Source organism: Ochotona princeps, chromosome 3 (genome assembly GCF_030435755.1).
Source record: "Ochotona princeps isolate mOchPri1 chromosome 3, mOchPri1.hap1, whole genome shotgun sequence".
Classification (NCBI taxonomy): Eukaryota; Metazoa; Chordata; class Mammalia; order Lagomorpha; family Ochotonidae; genus Ochotona; species Ochotona princeps.
The window spans coordinates 68,637,941-68,658,045 of NC_080834.1; the positions used below are offsets into that span (position 1 = coordinate 68,637,941).

Sequence of the window (20,105 nt, forward strand, 5' to 3'; positions counted from 1 at the left end):
GCCTCCGTTGGCCCAGGCCGCTCTAGGCTGCCATCTCGCCGCCGGTCCCACAGCTCGGTGGTCGCTGGGCGGGGCCGTGACGTCTCCGGCGTGGCTGCAGGGGAGGCCGCGGCGGGGAAAATGGCGGACGGAAAGGCGGGAGAAGAGAAGGCTGAAAAGCCGCAGCGAGCTGGAGCCGCCGGAGGTGAACACAACCCCAGCGTCGCGGGCTGCGTGGGATGTGTCGGGCTTTTCTTTGAGTTCCCCGGGGTGGGGGGCGCGGGGTGGGGCAGGAATGTGCGGGTCTGGCATTCACTCGGCCAGGTGCTGGGCCCAGACGAGCCCCAGGCACGCCCGTGAGGCCCGCTGGGCTCTGGGCCTTCGCCCGCCTCCTTGCCGGGAGGGCGGGCCGCTGGTCGTCACCTTGTGGCCCCAGCTGGCCCTAGGGGACGCCGCTGTCTGAAGAGAAGGGGGACAGGGCGCGAGTAAGGAACAGAGAACCTCGGGGGTGGGACCGGGATCGGCGGGGCAGGAGCCGCGTCCCGCCACACCGGGGACGCAGCTCACGACACGCAGGAGGCTCGTCACACCACACACAGGCATCCCCAGGGCCGGCGCCGGGCGGCCAGCGCTGGCCGCAGGCCGACTTTCCGCCGGCCTCTCGGTTACCCGTAGGAGCGAGTGAGGCCGGCGGAGGCGGGCGGGCCGGGCCCGGTGAGGGAGAGGAGTGCCGTCGCCCGCCTCTGCTGTAAGCTCCGGGTCTACAGCCTGGCTGCTGCGGGCTTGTTTTTTGTTTTGTTTTGTTTTTGTTTTTGTTTTTTTAAGTAGATATCTCTCCTCAGGCCGTTGCCAGTTGTCCGCCAGCCGGTTAGTTAGGTTGCTGAATTGGCGGGTGTGAGTCTTGTATTTTGTTACGAGGTTCACCAGGTTACGGTTAGGCTTATTTTTACGCAACGCCGTCAGTTGGGGTCTGGTGCATTAAGGAAAAACAATAACCCCATTTTATTGTAAGGCAGCAGTGGCTAGACACGTGCAAGCGGCCGTAATGTTTTGTTCAAAACGCTCTGTTCCCAGTCCTTATCCCTGAGAGTGTTTCATCTGAAAGAAATACTGGAGATAAATAGTGTAGAAAAACAGCAGTGCAGCAATGTTTAATGAGTTGTGGATAGCAAACATTGAAACGTTTGAGTGTTGTGTTGCGTTGCTTTGAACTCAGAAATTCTTTTTTAAAGAGCCTGTAGAGTGCTGTAATTTGAAACTCCCTCCTCCTCACTTGAACTAGTAAAAAGCTGATGGAAACGCGAAGTGAAACACCTAGTTCTGCCTCAGTAGGGCTCCACCTCCCACCCCCCAAAAAATACTGTCTTGGAAATTGTCAAGTATGATTACACGAAAATTTAAGATCAGTTTAAATAAAGACTTAAGCCTCGTAAAGATTCTAGCCACTCCTCCACATGCTCTATAGCCTGGAGAATCTTCTGTGGCTTAGCCTGCCTTAATAGAACTGTGGTGTTGAAAGCCCTGCCAGAAGTGTCCCCCAAGTGTCAGCACAATGTTTTTTGTGCATTTACCTAGCACCCATTCAGTTTAGATAGTAGCTTTGTCAGATGAATATTGAGATTTACTTTTTAGCATTTGGGGGAGGGTAGTGTGAGTTATCAGAAAAAAAAAATTTTTTTTGATACCAAAATATCCCTTCTGTCTAGTTTGCATCATTTTTTTTGTAGGAAAGCAGGACTGTTTCATATAAACCATTTTTAGGTATCAGGTAGGTTTTTTTTTTTTTTTAAGGATTTATTTTTATTGGAAAGGCACACCTACAAAGAGAAGTAGAGAGAGAAAAAATATTTTCCATCCGCTGGTTCACTCCCCAAGTGGCTGCAACAGCCAGAACTCAGCGGATCCAAACCCAGGAGCCAGAAGCTGTTTCAGGGTCTCCCACAGGGAAGATGGGTCGCCTCTCCTGCCTTTCCCAGGCCACATGCACGGAGCTAGCTGGGAAGTGGAGCAGCTGGGACATGGCCCTAGTCACTGGGTCACCGTGGGCGGGACATGGTCACTGTGCCACCATGCTGGGCCCTAAGTGTTAGATATTTTAATGAAATTGTGCCTAGGAACCACAAAGTGTTTAATTCAATGTTTGTTATCAAATTGGTAATTATGTAGTGCATGTCTTTTTTCTTTTTAAAAAAAACTACCGGGATCTTATAGCATGAGTTTGTGGATATTGAGCAGCTCACTAAACTGGAAGCATAGTTTATTTTTTTTAATGGGAAGATTACTTTTATGGTTGACATTAATTTATGTCTGTGAGAGAAGCTGATTACTTGAACTACTTGGTTTCAGGTTTAAAATAGACTAAGGTTTTGTGTAGACTTTTTTTTTTTTATCCTAGATTAAAATTTGTAGCTGTCTGAAATGAGAGGAGGCTTGAGAGGAAAGCTGTTCATAATCACAGCCATCTCCGGCGTTGTGCTAGGTTGTGCTGAGAACTGCTTCCGCAGAAACTGTCACTTTCCAAGACACTAGTACAGGCTTGACTACTTTTTTTTTTTAAGACTATTTAGTTTTATTTGAAAGGCAGATTTATAGAGAGGAAAAAGAAAGATCTTCCATCTGATAGTTCACTCCCTAAATGACTGCAACGGCCCCAGCTGATCCTACCCGCAGCTGGGAGCCTCCCACATGGGTTCAGGGGCAAGATTTGTTTATTTTTATTGGAAAAGCGGATATACAGAGGAGGAGAGACAGAGAGGAAGATCTTCCATCTGATGATTCACTCCCAAGTGAGCACAATGGCTGGAGCTGAGCCAGTCCGGAGCCATGAGCTCTTCTGGTCTGCCATGTGGGTGCAGGGTCCCAAGGCTTTGGGCCATCCTCAACTGCTTTCCCAGGCCACAGGCAGGAAAGCAGGTCCGCCGGGATTAGGACCAGCGACCATATGGGATCCTGGCCTGTGCAAAGCAAGGGGTTTAACCACTATGCTATCGTGCTGGGCCCTATTTTTGGATATTCTTTATATTTGACTAAAAGTGTTCACAGTACCAATTTGTGGCCATCAAAAATTTTGTTGCCCGAAGTCCCAAGTACAAACTGTCTCATTCAGTACATTGAAAAGCTCCAAATCCTAAAGTAAAATGATGCATGCTGTGGTTTATAGGTTTCAGATGATACATATATGTGAGAATAGATTTGTAAAAATTGTTGAAACAATCGCATTATTATCCTAGGTTGGTCAATTACAGTTTCCATCTTAGTTTATTCTCTTAACTTTCTTTTCTAAATGCTTTGTGTATTTGTAGCATGATTCTTAGGAGGGTTAGATAAGAGTAAAATAACAGTGAGCCATATTGAGCTTTTTTTAAAGATTTTTATTTTTATTGAAAAGGCAGATTTACAGAGAAGCAGAAACAGATCTTCCATCCCCTGGGCCGCTCCCTAAATATCTGTAGCTGTAAGCCTGAAGCTTCTTCCAAGTCTCCTCATGGGTGGAAAAGGCCCAAGGACTTGAGCCATCTCTGCTGCTTTCTTAGGCACATTAAGAGGGAACTGGATTGGAAGTGGAACAGCTGGGACCTGAACTGGCATCTATATGGGATGCTGGCACCACAAGCCAAGGCCTGCCTAACTATGCCATAGCATCTGCCCCCACGTTGAGCTTTTTAAAGCTAAGAAATGAGGGCAAATAATGCAGCCATCTTACTTCATGCCCTGCTGTCCTCACCTCTTCACTGAGCTAAGCAAACTGAGTTTTTAGTTGTTTTTAAGGAAAAAAAAAAAAAAGGAAAAAAAGCCAGTTATTTACTATACCTAGAAATTGCAAGATAGCAGATCAGGCATATGTAGAAATTACCTAATAGACATGCTTAATGTTGACCTGTATTATTTTTGGCCTAATTTGCCTCCTCTAGTGACAACACAGATATGAATAAAGTTGAGCTCCTTATACTTACCGAGTGGAAGAGAATTCTCCCTGTCCCTTTTTATGATTTTTGATAGAGCAGTCCCCATGGAAATTTATCGTGGCATAATGGCATTAGACAATATTACATTCCATTTGTTAAGACATAGGAATTCAGCTAGTTGTGAACTTTAATTTTTTAAGGGGTCTCTTTTTAAGCTTTTTTTTTTTTAAATGTATTTTGAAAGGCAGCGTTACAGAGAAAGTAAGGGACAGATCATTCATCCATTGGTTCATTCCCCAAAGGGCTATAGCATAACAGGAGCCAAGAGCTTCTTCCAGGGCTCCCATTTGCTTGCAGGAATCCAAGCACTTGGGCCATCTTCCCAGACGCACAATTGGGGAACCAGCTCAGAAGTGAAGCAGCCAAGTCTCAGTGCTCAAAAGGGATGCAAGCACTGTGGGCAGTGGCTTGATATGCTATACCATAGTGCTGGCCCCAGATCTAATATTAATAGTTTTTATCATTGTATTTGAGAGGCAGAGATCCCGTGTGTATGTCTTAAACTGAATTGTTTTTCAGCTATTAAATAGCTGTCTTTACCTCTTCAGATGCTTTTGTAATTTCAAATATAGATAATGGGGCCTGGCTCGGCGACCTAGTGGCTAAAGTCCTCTCCTTGAACGCCCCGGGATCCCATATGGGCGCTGGTTCTAATCCCATCCAGCTCCCTGCTTGTGGCCTGGGAAAGCAGTCGAGACCGGCCCAAAGCCTTGGGACCCTGCACCCACGTGGGAGACCTGGAGGAAGTTCCTGGCTCCTAGCTTCCGATCGGCGCAGCACTAGCCGTTGTGCTCACTTGGGGAGTAAATCAGACAGAAGATCTTCCTCTCTGTATATCTGACTTTTCAATACAAATAAATAAATCTTTATAAGTAAATGCCTCCAAAGGCATGGTTAGGGCTTATTAAAAAGAAAATACATATATAAATAATGACACCTCAGGCAGTGCTGTCTTTGCTTTTTAGGAAAATCCCAAAACTTAATCCTGTTTAATTCCCTCCCTTTCATTATTACAACTTTCACGACTTGTTCAAAAGGGAAAAAATTCCTGTATTAAATTATAAATATTTGTTTGAGAAAGAGCCCCGACCATTGGTCCACTCCCCCAGATTCCCTCAGTGGCTGAGGGTGAAGCCAAGAGCCAGGACCTTATTCCATTTCAGAGCTGTGTATGCTGCAGAAAATCTAACTTAAGCTGTCACCACTGCCTCCCAGGGTCTGCATTAGCCAGAGTCAGGTATTTAACAGCTGCTCTGAAATGGGTAGATAGGTCTTAAGTGCTAGGCTAAAATGCCTGCCTCTTTAGTCTAAACAAATTCAGTGTTCCATTCGAAGTGTGCATTAATTTGTAGTTACCATTGTTCTCAGACTACGTGGAACAGATCTGTAGCCTCCAGTCAGTCATTTCATCTTTATCAATCTATGTACTTGTTTGTCTCCGATTCTAGTGTTTTGTCCTGTTTTCTGAGCTGTTGTCAAGGACATCCCTAGAGTATCTTTTTCTCTAAAAAACAACTCTTTATCCAGTGTAGTAGGATGCATTCAAATGGTGAATTGGCAAACTGAGGGAAGAAAATGAAATTGTCTTCTTTCTGATCTCCCAGTATGTTCTTGATCTGTCATATATGAGACCTAAAGCACTCAGGAGATGAGCTAATTTAGTCATTAGCAGAAATTAAGCAAAATTATTGAAAGACATCTTGCCTTCCAAGCCTACATATGTTTGCGATCTACTGTTTGATACTGTGATTAGCTCACAAACCATAATATAGAAATCAAAATGTGATTTTTTTTTAAGATAGGTTTTACATTTAACGTAAAACAAGTGATAACCAAGCTTTCATAGTAGAATAAATTACTCAAGAGATGAGCTTGGAATATTCCTTCAGATTCTTGGTGAGTCTTTAAGATTGTGTGATATGCACATGAGGAACACATCATTTAAGAAAATAATTCTAGGTTGTATTAAGACTGTAATTTGGGTAATGACTTGTTCATGGCTAGGTATTTGTATAATTTATACTATTGAAAGATAAAATATATTAATCAAATGCGCTATCTTAACTGTTCAAAACTAATTTGTTTAATTTTCTAAAAAGCAAAATTACAACCAGATTGTACAATTTATTTACTATTTAGTTAAGGGTCTTTACTTTTCTGTGAACTCTGTTTATAATTTTAAATTGCTCTGTATTTTATGCTAGTTAATTCATGGGAGCCTCTTCTACTGCCACACAATCTCAGTTCCTGCTGTATACTCTAACAGACAGTGGAAGAGACTGTTGGGTCAGTAGGTGACAACTGCAGAGGTATCTTCCTTGTAACGATGCTTTTTGAGGTTGCTGCTCCCATCAATCTGCTCAGTAAAAATAGCTCATCTTGGTAAGTTGTTTCGACTTCACCAGGACCTGAAGAAGAAGCAGAAAAACCTGTGAAAACTAAGACTGTTTCTTCCAGTAATGGAGGGGAAAGTTCCAGTCGCAGCGCTGAGAAGCGATCAGCTGAAGAAGAAGCTGCAGACCTCCCAACAAAACCTACAAAGATCTCCAAGTTTGGATTTGCCATAGGTAGTCAGACGTCAAAGAAAGCATCAGCCATATCTATCAAACTTGGATCAAGTGTGAGTTCTTATTGTATATATTTTTTTAATGAATATTTAAGGAATTTTTTTGGAAACCTTTTATTAGATTATGACAAATTAAGTATAGTTACTTTGAAGTACATTACTTGAGATGTTCCTCTTTGATGTATGAAGTTTCGTGTATGTAAGAAGTAATTAGTACGCTCTTTAAGAAAGGTCTAAATAAACCCTGTCTTAATAAAATTATTTTGTGGGTAAGCGTGATTAAATACCCTTGAGGTACCCTGTAAGGGTACATTAAATACTCTTGAGATGCTTGCGTCCCGTAAAGAGCCACTTCAAATCCAGTTGTTCCACTTCTAATCCAGCTCCCTGTTAATGCAGCAAGATGGTGGCCCCTGCCACCCTTAGAGGAGATTAAGATGAAGTGCTTGGCTCTTACTTAGCCGTATAGACCATTTGGGAACAGAATGGGTGTTGGAAGCCCTCTGTCCAGTTATGCTTTTCTAGTAAGTAAATCTTCAAAAAATAATAGTAAAATGTCTTTTAATTAATGTCTGGAATATTAGGATAAACTTTTTAGAAATACATAACTTATAAAGTAATCCCTAGAATAGTTTCAAGTTGAACAAACTTTTGGAAAATATTTTCAGAAAAATTTTATCTTTTTAATACTGATAATACTAAAAAAAAAAATAGGGTCTTAAAACTTGTTTATCAAATTCTGTTTGTTTATTGCTTTTTATTAGAAAGGCAAACTCCAGCAGCAGACAGGGGTGATGCAGGCCAAAGCTAAGAGCCTGAAACTCATTTGGCTCTCCCATGGGAATGAATCACCTGCTTCCCACAGTGCACATTTGTAGGAAGCTAGAATCAGAAGTGGAGCTGGGACTGTAGTCCAGGCCCCGGAAATTGTTAACTGCTTTCCCCAGGTGTTTGTGTCATTAGTAAGTTATTATGAAGAGCTTACCGTGATGGTAAGAACTTGTGATTATTTTAACATGAAACTATAAATGAACATTGAATACTTTATATCTAAAGACAGTAATGAATAATTTTATCCACTGTTTTAAAATATAAACCATGATTTAGTATTTATTTACCATGGGACCTCTGGAAGTATTTGAAATATTAGGTTAGCTATGTAAGGTCATAGATACTTATTTCTGACCTTCAGTGTAAGTTTTATATGATTTATTAATATTATGGTGTTACTACCTTCAGAAAATGATCACCAGTACCTATATGGGATCTCAGGACATGCAAGGTGAAGATTCAGCCACTAGGCTATCGTGCAAGGCCTATATATATATTCAAATTATATATGTATGTATGTATATATATATATATATATATTTGAAAAGTAGATTTACAGAGAAAAGGAAGGAGGAGAGAGCCTTTCCATCTGCTGGTTCACTCCCCAAATGGCCACAATGGCTGGAGCTGAGCCAGTCCGAAGCCAGAAGCCAGGAACTTTCCTCTGGGTCTGCCACGTTGGTGCAGGGTCCCAAGGCTTTGGCCTGTCCTCTGTTGCTTTCCCAGACCAGAAGCAGAAAGCTGAATGGGGAGTGGAGCATTGTATTGATTTCAATGGCTGTTTAGGAAGGTTTTACTTACCTCTGACAGTATTACTTAGGTAGGTGATACTAAATGTAGATCTTAACTACATAACCTATTACAGGAAGAAAATAAACACAACCAATTGATAAAAAAAAAAAAAAACGATACTCCACACTGATAACCCAAGCTGAGTGTTTAAAGATAAATTATTCATATCACTAAACGAGTCTGTGTGTTACTGATGTGCTTCTTGTTTGTTTTTTCTGTTTCATCTTCAGAAGCCTAAGGAACCTGTTCCAACTCTTGCTCCAAAAACCCTTTCAGTAGCAGCGGCTTTTAATGAAGATGAAGATGTAAGTTAACACCCGTTTTGTTTACTTCAGTTCTTTCAGAAAGGAATTAGTGATGGGTTATAGGGTGTGTTGGTATTACTGAATTTTCTTTATATCATTTTTTATGTGAAATTACAAAAAGATGTTTATTTTTGTGTTTACCTGGACGTGAATCTATTTTTAAATATTGGTTTTGGGGACAAGAAGGTTAATGGTATCAGAGTCTTAACTATGAATCACAATACATATGCTGGGATCCAAAAAAGAGAAATTGAATACTGCTTTAATAATTTTTATACTGGGAGTTTTCCACAATGATATGAGAGTACTTCAGGTTCGTTAATGGAAGATTGGGATTAAAGGATGAGTTTCTTTTGGTATCAGAAAGTTTTGAGAGGCTATTATAATATAGCATGTCAAGCCGCTGCCTGAGGTACCACCACGATGACCGAGCTGAGCTAATCCAAAGCCAGGAGCTTCTGGGTCTCCCACACAGGTGCAGGGTTCCAAGGCCTTGGGCCATCCTTGACTGTATTCCCAGGCCACAAGCAAGGAGCTGGAAGGGAAGCAGAACAGCTGGGATATGAACAGGCGCCCATATGGGATCCTGGCACTTATACGGTGAGGACTTTAGCCACAAGGCTATTGTGCAAGGCCCGCTACTCTGTTTCTGATCCACTTCTCTGCTAATAGGCCAGGGAGGCAGCAGCAGGTTGAAATACTTGAGTCCTTGATGCCCACGTGGCCTATCTGCAGCCTTGTGGCCATTTTGGAGAGTACTCTCGTGAGTGGAAGATTCCCACCCCTCCAACCCTGGCCCCCCTCTCTGTAACTGCCTTTCAAATAAATAAATAATTTTTTTTTTAAGCTTTTGAAAGGCAGAGAGACAGACGGAAAAGAGACAGATGTAGTCACTGATTTCATCACTACACGGGCACGATGGCCAGGGCTGAGCCACTTGGAAGCCAAGAGCCAGGAACCCTATCTGGGTCTCCTACCTGACTGTGAGGGGTCTGTGTACTTAGTCAGAGCTGGTTCGGGAACAGGAGCCCTGGGCCTGAATCAGGGCTTGATTACAGACATGACACACTGCAGCACAACCCCAGCTCCTGTGCTTGCACTTGGAAAGGCAGCTGTTGCGCTTGCTTTCTATATCTCTTCGAGCATTATCTTACATATTGTGGACGATTCTGAGAAGTTCTGCTCAATAGGATGCGTGTAAGATGTGTCAGCTGCGGTTCTCACAGTGCCTGCTGTCTTACATTGTTTATAATGACTAATGGAATTTTGAATTAGTCTCTTAACTTCCACCTCAGATGTGACCCAGCTGTATAAAAATGAAGTGCCAACAGGGTACCTTGTTTCCAAAGCTGTGTGGATAAAAGTTATAGTTAGAAGTGCAGATACAAGGAATAGAGTAATTTGGAGAGGTAATTTGGATCTGATGCTAAAACATTATGCAGTGGGACGGCTCAGTGGCTAAATGTTTACATGTGCCAGGATCCCATATGAGTGCCTGTTCGTGTCCTGGCTGCTCCACTTCCCATCCAGCTCCCTGCTTGTGGCCTGGGAAAGCAGTTGAGGACAGCCCAAAGCCTTGGGACCTTGACCCATGTGGGAGACCCAGAAAAAGCTCCTGGCTTTGGATCAGTGCAGCTCTGACTGGTGCAGCCACTTGTGTGGGAGTTGGGGGCTGGGAGATGAATGACAAATCTCTCTCCCATTCTCTGTAAATCTGCCTTTACAATAAAAATCTTTTTAAAAATGTAAATAAGTTTAACAATTTTTTAAGCTTTTTTCCTCCAGTTTCTTAGTTGTAAAGTGAAGGCTTTTTTTGTTTTGCTTGAAAATTTCACTTATTTGAAAAGTAGAATTACCAAGGGAGGAAGGGAGGTCTTCGCTGGTTTATCCTCCAAATGGTCAGTGAACAGCTGAGGCTCAGCCAGTATGAAGCCAGGAATTAGGAGCTTCTTCCAGGTCTCCCACATGGGTGCAAGAAGGGCCCAAGCACTTGAGCCATCCTCTGTTTCCTTCCCAGGTACATAAGCAGGGAACTTATTGGAAGTGGAACAGCAAGGGCAATGCCCATATGTGATGTAGCACTGCAGGTGTCAGCTTAACTCTAAAGGCAGAGTGAAAGAGGGAGGAACACACAGAAGCACATCTGCCATTTCCCTTCCCAATTGCTAGGGTAAGGTCAATATTGGACTGCATCTTCCAGATAGGTAGCAATACTAGCTGTCATCTGCATTTAGGATGTGCATTAGTAAAGCTGGAATGAAGAGATGGAGCCAGGGATTGAACCAGCAATGGGGACATGCTGACCAGTGTTCCCACTGCTAGGCTGAATGCCTGAGAGCTGAAGGTTCAATTTACAAGATAGATTTGTAAGCCATTTCTCAAAGTTCTGGGGTCCTGTGGAAGTATCTTAGGAGCTACTGTGGTGTGACTGCCGAGCAGAGCTCTGATCCTCTGCCCCTGTTGAACTTAAATTTGTTTGGTATTTCAGAATCCAAGGAAGATTTTTTTGGGAAAAATTTCATTGCCAGCAAAAAAAAAAAAAAAAAAGGTCTAAAAAGCAGTAACTTAGTTAATATTTCAATTTTTCTGGCATCTCTACCAACAGGTTGTTTAATCAAACCCATTTAGATCTATGCAAGGATAGAAGGGTGATAGAAAGAAGAAAGTACATGTGCTGAAGCGCAGAGGCCTGGGGCTCCTGTGGTGGCAGGGCAGGCTAACCCACTGCATATTGGAGCCAGGATCCCGTGTAGGTGCCAGTTTGTGTGCAGAGGCTGGAAATTGTAATCCCCGTACGTTAGCATAACTTACTTTGTATATAACAAGTTCGCATTACTTTAATTTACTTTGGATGCTTAAAAATGTCAGTGCAACTTAACCCTCTGTTTGTAATGTGTTTAATCAGATTTTAAAATTTGCTTATTTTTATTCGAAAGGCATAATGTATTACAGAGAGACAAGGAGAGAGAGATCTTTACATCTGCTGGTTCACTCCCCAAATGGCCACAACAGCCAAAGTTGAGCTGATCTGTTGCCAGGAGCCAATAAAAATAAATAAATCTTTAAAAAGAAAAAAAAAATGTATTGGAAACAGTGATCACACACACCCCTTTTCCCTAACCCCCAATCCTTCTCATCGTGATCAGCTATATAAAAATCCTCTAAAATAAAAATGAAAAAAAAATTTTTTTTAAGTTGGCTTAGCAGTAGCATTTTTTTTTAAAGATTTATTTTTATTACAAAGTCAGATATACAGAGAGGAAGATCTTCCATCCGATGATTCACTCTCCAAGTGAGCCGCAACGGACTGGTGCACGCCGATCCGATGCCAGGAACCAGGAACCTCCTCCAGGTCTCCCACGCTGGTGCAGTGTCCCAATGCATTGGGCCGTCCTCGACTGCTTTCCCAGGCCACGAGCAGGAAGCTGGATGGGAAGTGGAGCTGCCGGGATTAGAACCGGCGCCCATATGGGACCCCGGCGTGTTCAAGGCGAGGACTTTAGCCGCTACGCCACGCCGCCAGGCCCCATGCAGTAGCATTTTTACATAGAAATATACCCAAAGGGAACTCGTCCTCCAGTTTTGAGTAGCTATGAGGGATGTATGGCTTTTCAGGATGCCATTATAGTAAATGGGCATCTTTTTTGAGAACATGCAGTACATTGAAGTCGCTAAGAGTGTATGGATTGGCCTCAGAGTGGTTTGCTGTTCACTAGCTTGGTGACTTTCAGCAAATTATTACCTCACCTGCAAAATGCAGCTAGTAATCATTTCCCTTTGGTGGGATTGTTCTGTATATATTAAAGGACTTTATAACACAATGAAATAGTGTTAAATAGTGAAATAGTTTTGCTTCTAGAATATAAAATTTTTTAACTTTTGTATTAATTGACCTAATTATGTGAATGAGAGGTCTCATAACATTAAACATTATGTTTTACAAAAAAGTCTAAGCATGGGTTTATAAATTTCGCACAAAATAAATATCCTTTATATTTTTCCATGGATTTTTTTAAAAATGTCTTCATATTTATGATAACTTTATCATGTATATAATATTATGGTATCTTTACAAGTTGTAAAAATACATGCCCACCCTACTCCCATCTACTTGAAACGCAGAATGACAGAAAGGGAAATAGTATCTTCATTTGCTGATTCCCTTCCCAGATACCCACAATAACTGATCTGTACCAGGCCTAAGCCAGCACCCAAAATTCCAGTCATATTTCCTGTGTGGGTGGCAGGAGTACCGTGACTTGCTGTTTCCAAGGATGTGTTAGCAGAAAGCTGGATCAAACCAATACTCTGATACAGGATATCAGCACCTAAGTAGCAGCTTAACCCTCTGTGGCACAACACTCAGTCCTGCCCCCCCCACTTTTTCTTTATACAAAATCAATACCCTAGAAGACAATCCCTTTCTTTAAAAAAAAAAAATCAGCGGGCCTGGTGCAGTAGCCTAGTGGCTAAAGTCCTCGCCTTGCATGCAGCAGGATCCTATGTGGGCACCGGTTCTTATCCCAACTGCTGTACTTCCCGGCACCGGTTCTTATCCCAACTGCTGTACTTCCCATCCAGCTTCCTGCTTGTAGCCTGGGAAAGCAGTGGAGAACAGCCCAAAGCCTTTGGACCCTGCAATCACATGGGAGGCCTGGAAGAAGCTCTTGGCTCCTGGCTTCAGATTGGCTCAGCTCTGGCCGTTGTGGCCACTTGGGGAATGAGCCACCTGATAGAAGATCGTCTTCTGTGTCTCTCCTCTCTGTATATTCTAGTTTCCAATAAAATAAATCTATTTCAAAAATAGCACTAGAGATGCACAGTACACTGGTTTTTTTCCTTTTATCAAAATTCATGGTATTAATGCTAATGGACCAAAATGAAATTTTGTAGTTATCAAGTGAATTTAATAGATTCATTTCAGTTTATTATTTTCTTCCTTCAGAGTGAACCAGAGGAAATGCCTCCAGAAGCAAAAATGAGAATGAAGAATATTGGAAGGTATTAAATTTTTATATGTTATAGAAAATTGTAAGGGTAAAAGAATAAGAACAAGTCACACATGTTTTTCTGCATTTAAGTTTGTGGGGGTTTTCCTTGTTGTTTTGTGCTTTTTGTTTGTTTGAAAGTCAGAGGGAGAGAAAGACAGTGAGATCTTCCATTCGCTGGTTTACTCCCCAAATGGGCTGAACCAGGATGGATCCAGGGACCAGCACTTCTTCCTGATCTCATGCTGGTGGCATGAGGCTTAAACACTCGGGCCATTTCCACTGCTTTCCCCAGGACATTAGCAGGGAGCTCGATTAGAATTGAAACAGCCAGATGTAAACCGACACATGTATAGGATTTCAGCCTTGCAAGTGGCAGCTTACCCAAAGCGTGCCACAATACTTGCCCTGCATTTGAGCTTTTCTTGTGCATTTGGGCAAAACTATTTTCTGTATACTAAGTGATAATTGGAATTTTAAAAGTCAGAAGGACTTTAAGTGTTTGTTTTTGGTTTTTTTTTAAATAAAATTTAATAATGTATGGAGCCAGCACCATGGTGCACCAGGCTAATAATCCTCCAGCTTTAAGCACCAGTATCCCATATGGGTCCCAGTTGTATCCCAGCTGCTCCGCTTCCAACTCGGCCTCTTTTCTTCAGGCCTGGGAGGGCATAGGAAGATGTTCCAGACCTTTGGGCTCCTGCACCCACATGGGAGACCCAGAAAGAGACTGTTGGTTCCTGGCTTCAGATGGGCTCAGTTGTGGTCATTGTAGCCGTTTGGGGATTGAACCAGTAGATGAAAGGTCTGTCTTTCCTCTGTACATCTGCCTTTCAAATAAAAATAACATGCTGTTTGATGTTTTGTCTTTGTATAAAATAAATGGATTACCTAGTAGAGAGTAGTAAAAAAGTTGAACTTCAATCCATAGGATATCCCCATTACTACCAAATATATGTACTCCCAAAGAAATAGATGCTAACTCCATGTCAGACTGTGATCCAAGTGGAAATAGTTCTTCTGTGAGTGCCTGCCTGCTTGATGTCCTTTCATACTGGAACCTAAAGCAACAGTTACATCTGACCTTATTAAACAGACTAAACTCTGAATGTTTATGTATTCAGATGTAAGATTGGAACAGAGGTTCATAAAATGACATTGAGCCTATATGTGACGAATCTTTTTCTTTTCACAAATGATGATGGCAAGCTACTAGATTGCTTTTGCAGTCTTAATAATGAGTTACAAGTGATAACTTCTAAAAATTAGAATTAACTTAAATGTTCATTGTAAATATTTACTTACCTCTATACTTCAGGACTACTGAATCTGAAATCTAGAATTGTGTTTATGGGAATGATGGTTTTAAAAATTTCTTTAAATGCTTCTGTTCAGCCTTTGATATTAATAAGCAAGTATGTATTGAGTGAGTTAAAAGGCTTTATATGACATTCCAGATCAATTTTCTTTCTTTTAACACAGGGATACACCAACATCAGCTGGACCAAATTCTTTCAATAAAGGAAAACATGGATTTTCTGATAACCAGAAGCTATGGGAGAGAAATATAAAATCTCATCTTGGCAATGTCCATGACCAAGACAATTAAATGATGTGTTTTCCAATTGGGGTGTGGGTGGGTGTAAAGTTAAAAGGAACAGTTTCCTTTTTTAAAGAATGGTATAAGACTATCTTTGGAGCCGCTTTTTTTTTCTTTTTCATTTATTTTTTTTTTTTTAAGATTGAGTGGTACACTAATAAAATGAGAGTTTGAAATTAGAGGTAATTTATGTTTTATACACAGATTTCAGACATTTGCTAATTTTGTAGTTTCATGTGATTAGTTTCCAAAGGTTACGGATAATAAAGAAATCAGAAATGGTACCTTTTTAAGAATTGCATATTTTTTTAGACACAACTATTAGTACATTAAGAGGGAAGCAAAACTTTATTGTCTATTTAAAACTGCAAGCATTTCCTTCACTCCCTCATTACCTAAACTGTCAGGCTCCCAGGAACAGCCTTATAGAGAGAGGGAGTATTGTTTTGACAAAAAAAGTTACTGAACTATTGACTGAAAGTAAATTTAGATAAAATTAGCGTATAGCTTTTTTTCTTTGTGGGCATTCGTTTGGTTTTATGTCATTATAAACTAGGTATTGCATTGCTGTCAGTGGATACCGAGGCTTAGCTCTTTTAAAAAAATTTAACTTTTTATGTAAACTATGGAGAAATTGCAATTGCCTACTTCACCTGAATGGGTCTTGTCTACCTTCATTAGTCCTCAGAGACCATTTGCTACCAAAGTAAATCAGTATTCTGAATGTGCTTCTCTTAGTTTCTGTTTATTAGCTAGTTCTTGTACGCATTTCCACCAGAACTTGAGGCAAATCAGAAGGAAGCTGTTTCTTTTAAAATACAAGCCACCACCAAAAATTTACATGTACATATTGCTGAAGTATTTGGCTGTTTTTTATTTTTTAAAAGGTATAAACACCAAAAAAAATTAACATTGTATAAAGATGAAAAATGAGAAGATGCACTTTCTGTAACTTTATCTACACTCTCTAAGTTACTAACTTGTAAAATCATATTTGAATTAAACTCACTACAATTACATGATTTAGTTTAAGAATATACATATCGACCAGTGGCCTCTCAAAAGCACATTTTAGCTACTGAAATAGTGAGAAAATGCATCTTCATATTTTATGGAATCTTACCACATATACTGTTAGATTTGTGTATTGTAAGGTGTTTGTTTTGTATTTTTGTATTGCATATGACTTTTTCTTTTAATGTTGACAGTCAAACCCATTTTTAAAAACATAGTCACATATACAAGAAAGATAGTACAATGATTTCCTTGAAAACTAAAATTTAGAGGCAGCTTCAGACTTGTACTGGTGGTAACCGCTCACTAAGCTCTAATAGGGGATAACTCCAGAGAGGCAGCCTGTGTGTATTCCTAACACATTATTCACTTACATTTACGTCTAGAATAAGCCCCAAGTAAAACAATGGAAATGTATATAGAACTATTAGTTCTTACATTTTATTATATCAAGATACATAAATTTAACTTACTTTAATGTAGGCAGAGTATCCATTTTTGTCCATTTAACTGTTGTTAAAATAACATCCCTCTCCTATACATTGATTTCTTGACCCAAATTGGAATACTTAACCTAAAGTCAAGATAGGAGAGCGATGATTGAGATGAATGTCTTTACTAAATACCAATAAATTTCTCAAACTCAGTAGTGTTCTTATTTTTCTATTCTACTTAGTTGTGGCTTACTTTTTGTTGGTTTCAAAAAAAAATTAGACAAATGTTAGGAGTGTTGCTGTTGTGCAGATTATTGACAAAAAAATGGGAGACTTAAATTCTTGCTTATTAGAATCTACTACCTAACCATCAACACACGGTTACAATGTCGCACTGGAAGACTGAAACCAAACCCTCCATTTTCAAGGAGTATTTGTCCTGAGGCTTTGAATATAAAGACCATGGGGGGTGTGGGAATCTAATTTCTAAACAAGGTTTTCTTAAGATGTTTGAAGGACTCTTGCTACCCACACAAGTTCAATATTCCCATTTCCTCTTGATCAGAGGAAATGTTTTGAGGTTTCTCATTTCGTCATCTTTACAAGTATGCGTTCTTGATGATGCATTCTAAGACCACATGGTTTCATTTTCCATCACACTGACTTAGCATAGCCTCGCTCCCGTGGGATTATAGCAGCCTTTTCTCTCAACTTCTCTAACTGCTTGACAAGAATTCATCAGGTGTCAACTGCCTCTATAGTCATTTGTTACTGCTGCTGAGCAAGTCATTCATATAAGAAAAGTTGAACAATATTTTAGAATTAATATTTACTTTTGGTTTAATTACAAATGCAACATAGACTTTGAAATATTTTCAAAGTATATCAAGGCTAGGAAGTATTGATTAAGCTACATTATTGATTTTTGGGGGGTGGGGATTTTTCAGCTTTTAAAGAGGAGTTACAGAAGTCTTCCACCTGCTGGTTTACTGTAATGTATCTAACACTCCCCACCCTAATAAGAGGTCCACATGGGCATGCATCCCTCTGAACTAGGTAATAATAAACTTTTTAAAAGTTAACTTACTCAGGTTAAGTTGTACAAGTTGAACATTCCTAATCCAAATATTTAAAATACCAACTGTTTTTATTGCAAATTCAGATATACAGAGAGGAGGAGAGACAGTAAGATCTTCCATCCGATGATTTACTCCCCAAGTGGCTGCAACAGCTAGAGCTGAGCCAATCCGGAGCCAAGAGCCAGGAGCTCTTCTGGGTCTCCCACACAGGTGCAGGGTCCCAAAGCTTTGGGCTGTTCTTGACTGCTTTCCCAGGCCACAAGCAGGAAGCAGGGCAGCCGGAATTAGAACCGGTGCCCATACGGGATTCCAGCATAGTCAAGGTGAGGACTTCAGAGGCTAGGCCATGGTGCCAGGCCCACCCCCCCCCCTTTTTTTTTAAGATACACTTCAGGCCCGGCGTGATGGTCTAGCGGCTGAGGTCCTCACTTTGAACACGCCGGGATCCCATATGGGTGCCATACGTGTAAGTGGATTTCATGTTTAGACTTGGGTTCCATCCCCCAACATGTCATTATTGGAATATCTCCAAATCAGGAACCTGAAATTCATAACACTCCTGATCTCAAGTATTTATGAGATATAGATGTTCAACCTATCTATGGCATCTGCACAGATAAGTGTTTATTAGTTTATATGGTTGATCTCAAGTTCTTTTCTGAAAAGTCTGACATCTCACAGGTGAACTCTGATGCTTGTTTCAACCCTTCTCTGTGTTTTAGATAATAATACAGCAATTTTGAACACTAGTTTCCTATCCTAGTAGAGGGTGCTTCAACTTACTACCTCAGCCCAACCAACCCCACTCTCCAGCCCACACATGCTGGCAGGTGCTACTGCCTGTCCAGCCAGGTCCACCCCTAGTCCTGATTCCCATGGGAGTGGGAGCTGCAGCCCATCAGAGGGGTCTCCCTACTAGGCCCAATCACAGCCCTGGATCCTGCACTTTTCAGGTGGTTCTGCAGTCTAGCTTGACAGGACTTGCCCCCAATCTCAGCACTTGCCAGCTGATGCTGGGGTGAAGCCCAACCATCCTGCACTTTGGTTCATGCATGTGCCAGTGGATACAGTTGTGTACCCCAGCCTAGCTCTCCCCTCTAAACCAACTCACATGCAGGCCAATGTGTATGTAGCTCTGCCTGGCTGCCCCTAGAACTGACGCACATATATGCTGGTGGGTACTGTAACCTGGCATGGTCTGGGTTGCTACCAGCCTTAGTCCTTGTGCTCACCTGCTGGTACTGTCCTGACAGGAGTTTCCAAAGCTCCTCTATCAGGTCACCTCACAGTGGCAGATCCCGTGCCCACAGTGGGTTCCTGACCCAGCCCAGCTTGGACTAACTCCTGTCCTGGCATGAACAACGGCTTTGCCCGACTGACCCACACTCATTCTGGTTCTTACTGTTGGGTTTTATAGCCCAGTCACACCTGGTCCACATCCAGACACAGCTCTTGGTGGTTCAGCAGTTTTGGATATCTAGACCAGCACGTTCTATACTCTCCCTGGCTCTTGCGAGCACCAGCAGGTGTTGGAGTTTAGCCTAGACTGGCACACCGCATTCCCAGTCCACACTCATTTCAAGGTATACTGCAGCCATGCTCACCCCAGATCACCACCCCCATTCCAGCTCTTGCATTCACCAGTGGGAACCAACACTCATTCAGGGTGTCCCCTTGGCTCCCCAACCAGGCTGGCTCCCAGCCACAGATCTTGCATGTGCCAGTAGCTACTCCAATCCAGCTCAGCATATCCCATCCCCATCTTGGCCTCTGCCATTGGATGCTCCAGCCTGGACTGCCCTGGAGGCCCCCCTACCCAAAACACACAGTCCCAACTCCTGCTAATGAGTTGCTGTAGCCTAGGCCTGCCCAGTCTTCCCCCATCCCTGGCTTTCATGTTAACCAGTAGGTTGAAAGCCTATTCCAGCATGGCCCACAGCCCAGCATGGCCACTGCACATACCAGTGTGCTAACGTTTGCCCCGGCCCTGCCTGACCCACTCCCTGCCCCAGAACCATCCTACACACTTGCCAATGAATGCAGCTGCCTTACCCATCCTGACCAACACCAAGCACTGACTCATGTGTTCACCAGTGAGAGCTACAGCCCACCAGGGGAGTTCCCCCACCAGGCCCTCTCAGACCCAAATCTCATGTGTCAGTGGGTGCTAGGCCCTTACCGGACATACACTGCCCCTCGATCTCAGCCTTTGTGTGAGCTGGTAGCTGTTCTGTCCTGCTCCACCCCACACCTTATTCTTCGGTGTTCCTATGGGTGTTACACCTGGACCAGCCTGGCCTGTTCCCAATCCCAGTACCCATGAGTGTTGAGGGGGATCATTGGTCATGCCTAGCTCAGCCTGTCAACCACCCCAGCTCTTCAGCAAACCAGTGGATATTGCAGTTCTACAGGGTCAAGCCCACATATCCCCCCCAGAATCTTCCCCCAGACCTGGTTCTCTCACGTGCTGGTTAGTGTCATGGCCCAGCCTAACCTGTCCTCAACACTCACTGGTGGGTACTATGATCCAGCCCTGCCAGATAGGCCCCAGC

The 20,105-nt window shown here is 42.2% G+C and overlaps 2 protein-coding genes across 3 annotated transcripts in view; one reads left to right on the forward strand and one right to left on the reverse strand.

The window, feature by feature from the left end:
- The first annotated feature begins 14 nt into the window (after positions 1 to 14).
- PCNP (PEST proteolytic signal containing nuclear protein) lies at positions 15 to 16,686 on the forward strand. Of its 2 annotated transcripts, none has more exons than XM_004593224.3 (5): positions 15 to 184; positions 6,350 to 6,564; positions 8,364 to 8,438; positions 13,384 to 13,439; positions 14,909 to 16,686. In XM_004593224.3, the coding sequence occupies exons 1-5, from the start codon at positions 121 to 123 to the stop codon at positions 15,033 to 15,035; spliced, it is 537 nt and encodes a 178-aa protein (XP_004593281.1). In that variant the 5' UTR covers positions 15 to 120; the 3' UTR covers positions 15,036 to 16,686. The 2 variants fall into 2 exon arrangements, with proteins under 2 accessions (XP_004593281.1, XP_036350729.1); XM_036494836.2 differs by lacking the exon at positions 15 to 184 and adding an exon at positions 6,188 to 6,326 and having other exon boundaries at positions 6,402 to 6,564.
- ZBTB11 (zinc finger and BTB domain containing 11) overlaps positions 6,317 to 20,105 on the reverse strand; it is a 45,632-nt gene continuing 31,843 nt past the window's right edge. The window contains exons 11-12 of the transcript XR_009245168.1: positions 16,514 to 16,614; positions 6,317 to 6,352 (exon numbers count right to left, since the gene is read on the reverse strand). The gene's annotated coding sequence lies outside the window, so the exon portion shown is untranslated. The remainder of the gene's footprint in view (positions 6,353 to 16,513; positions 16,615 to 20,105) is intronic.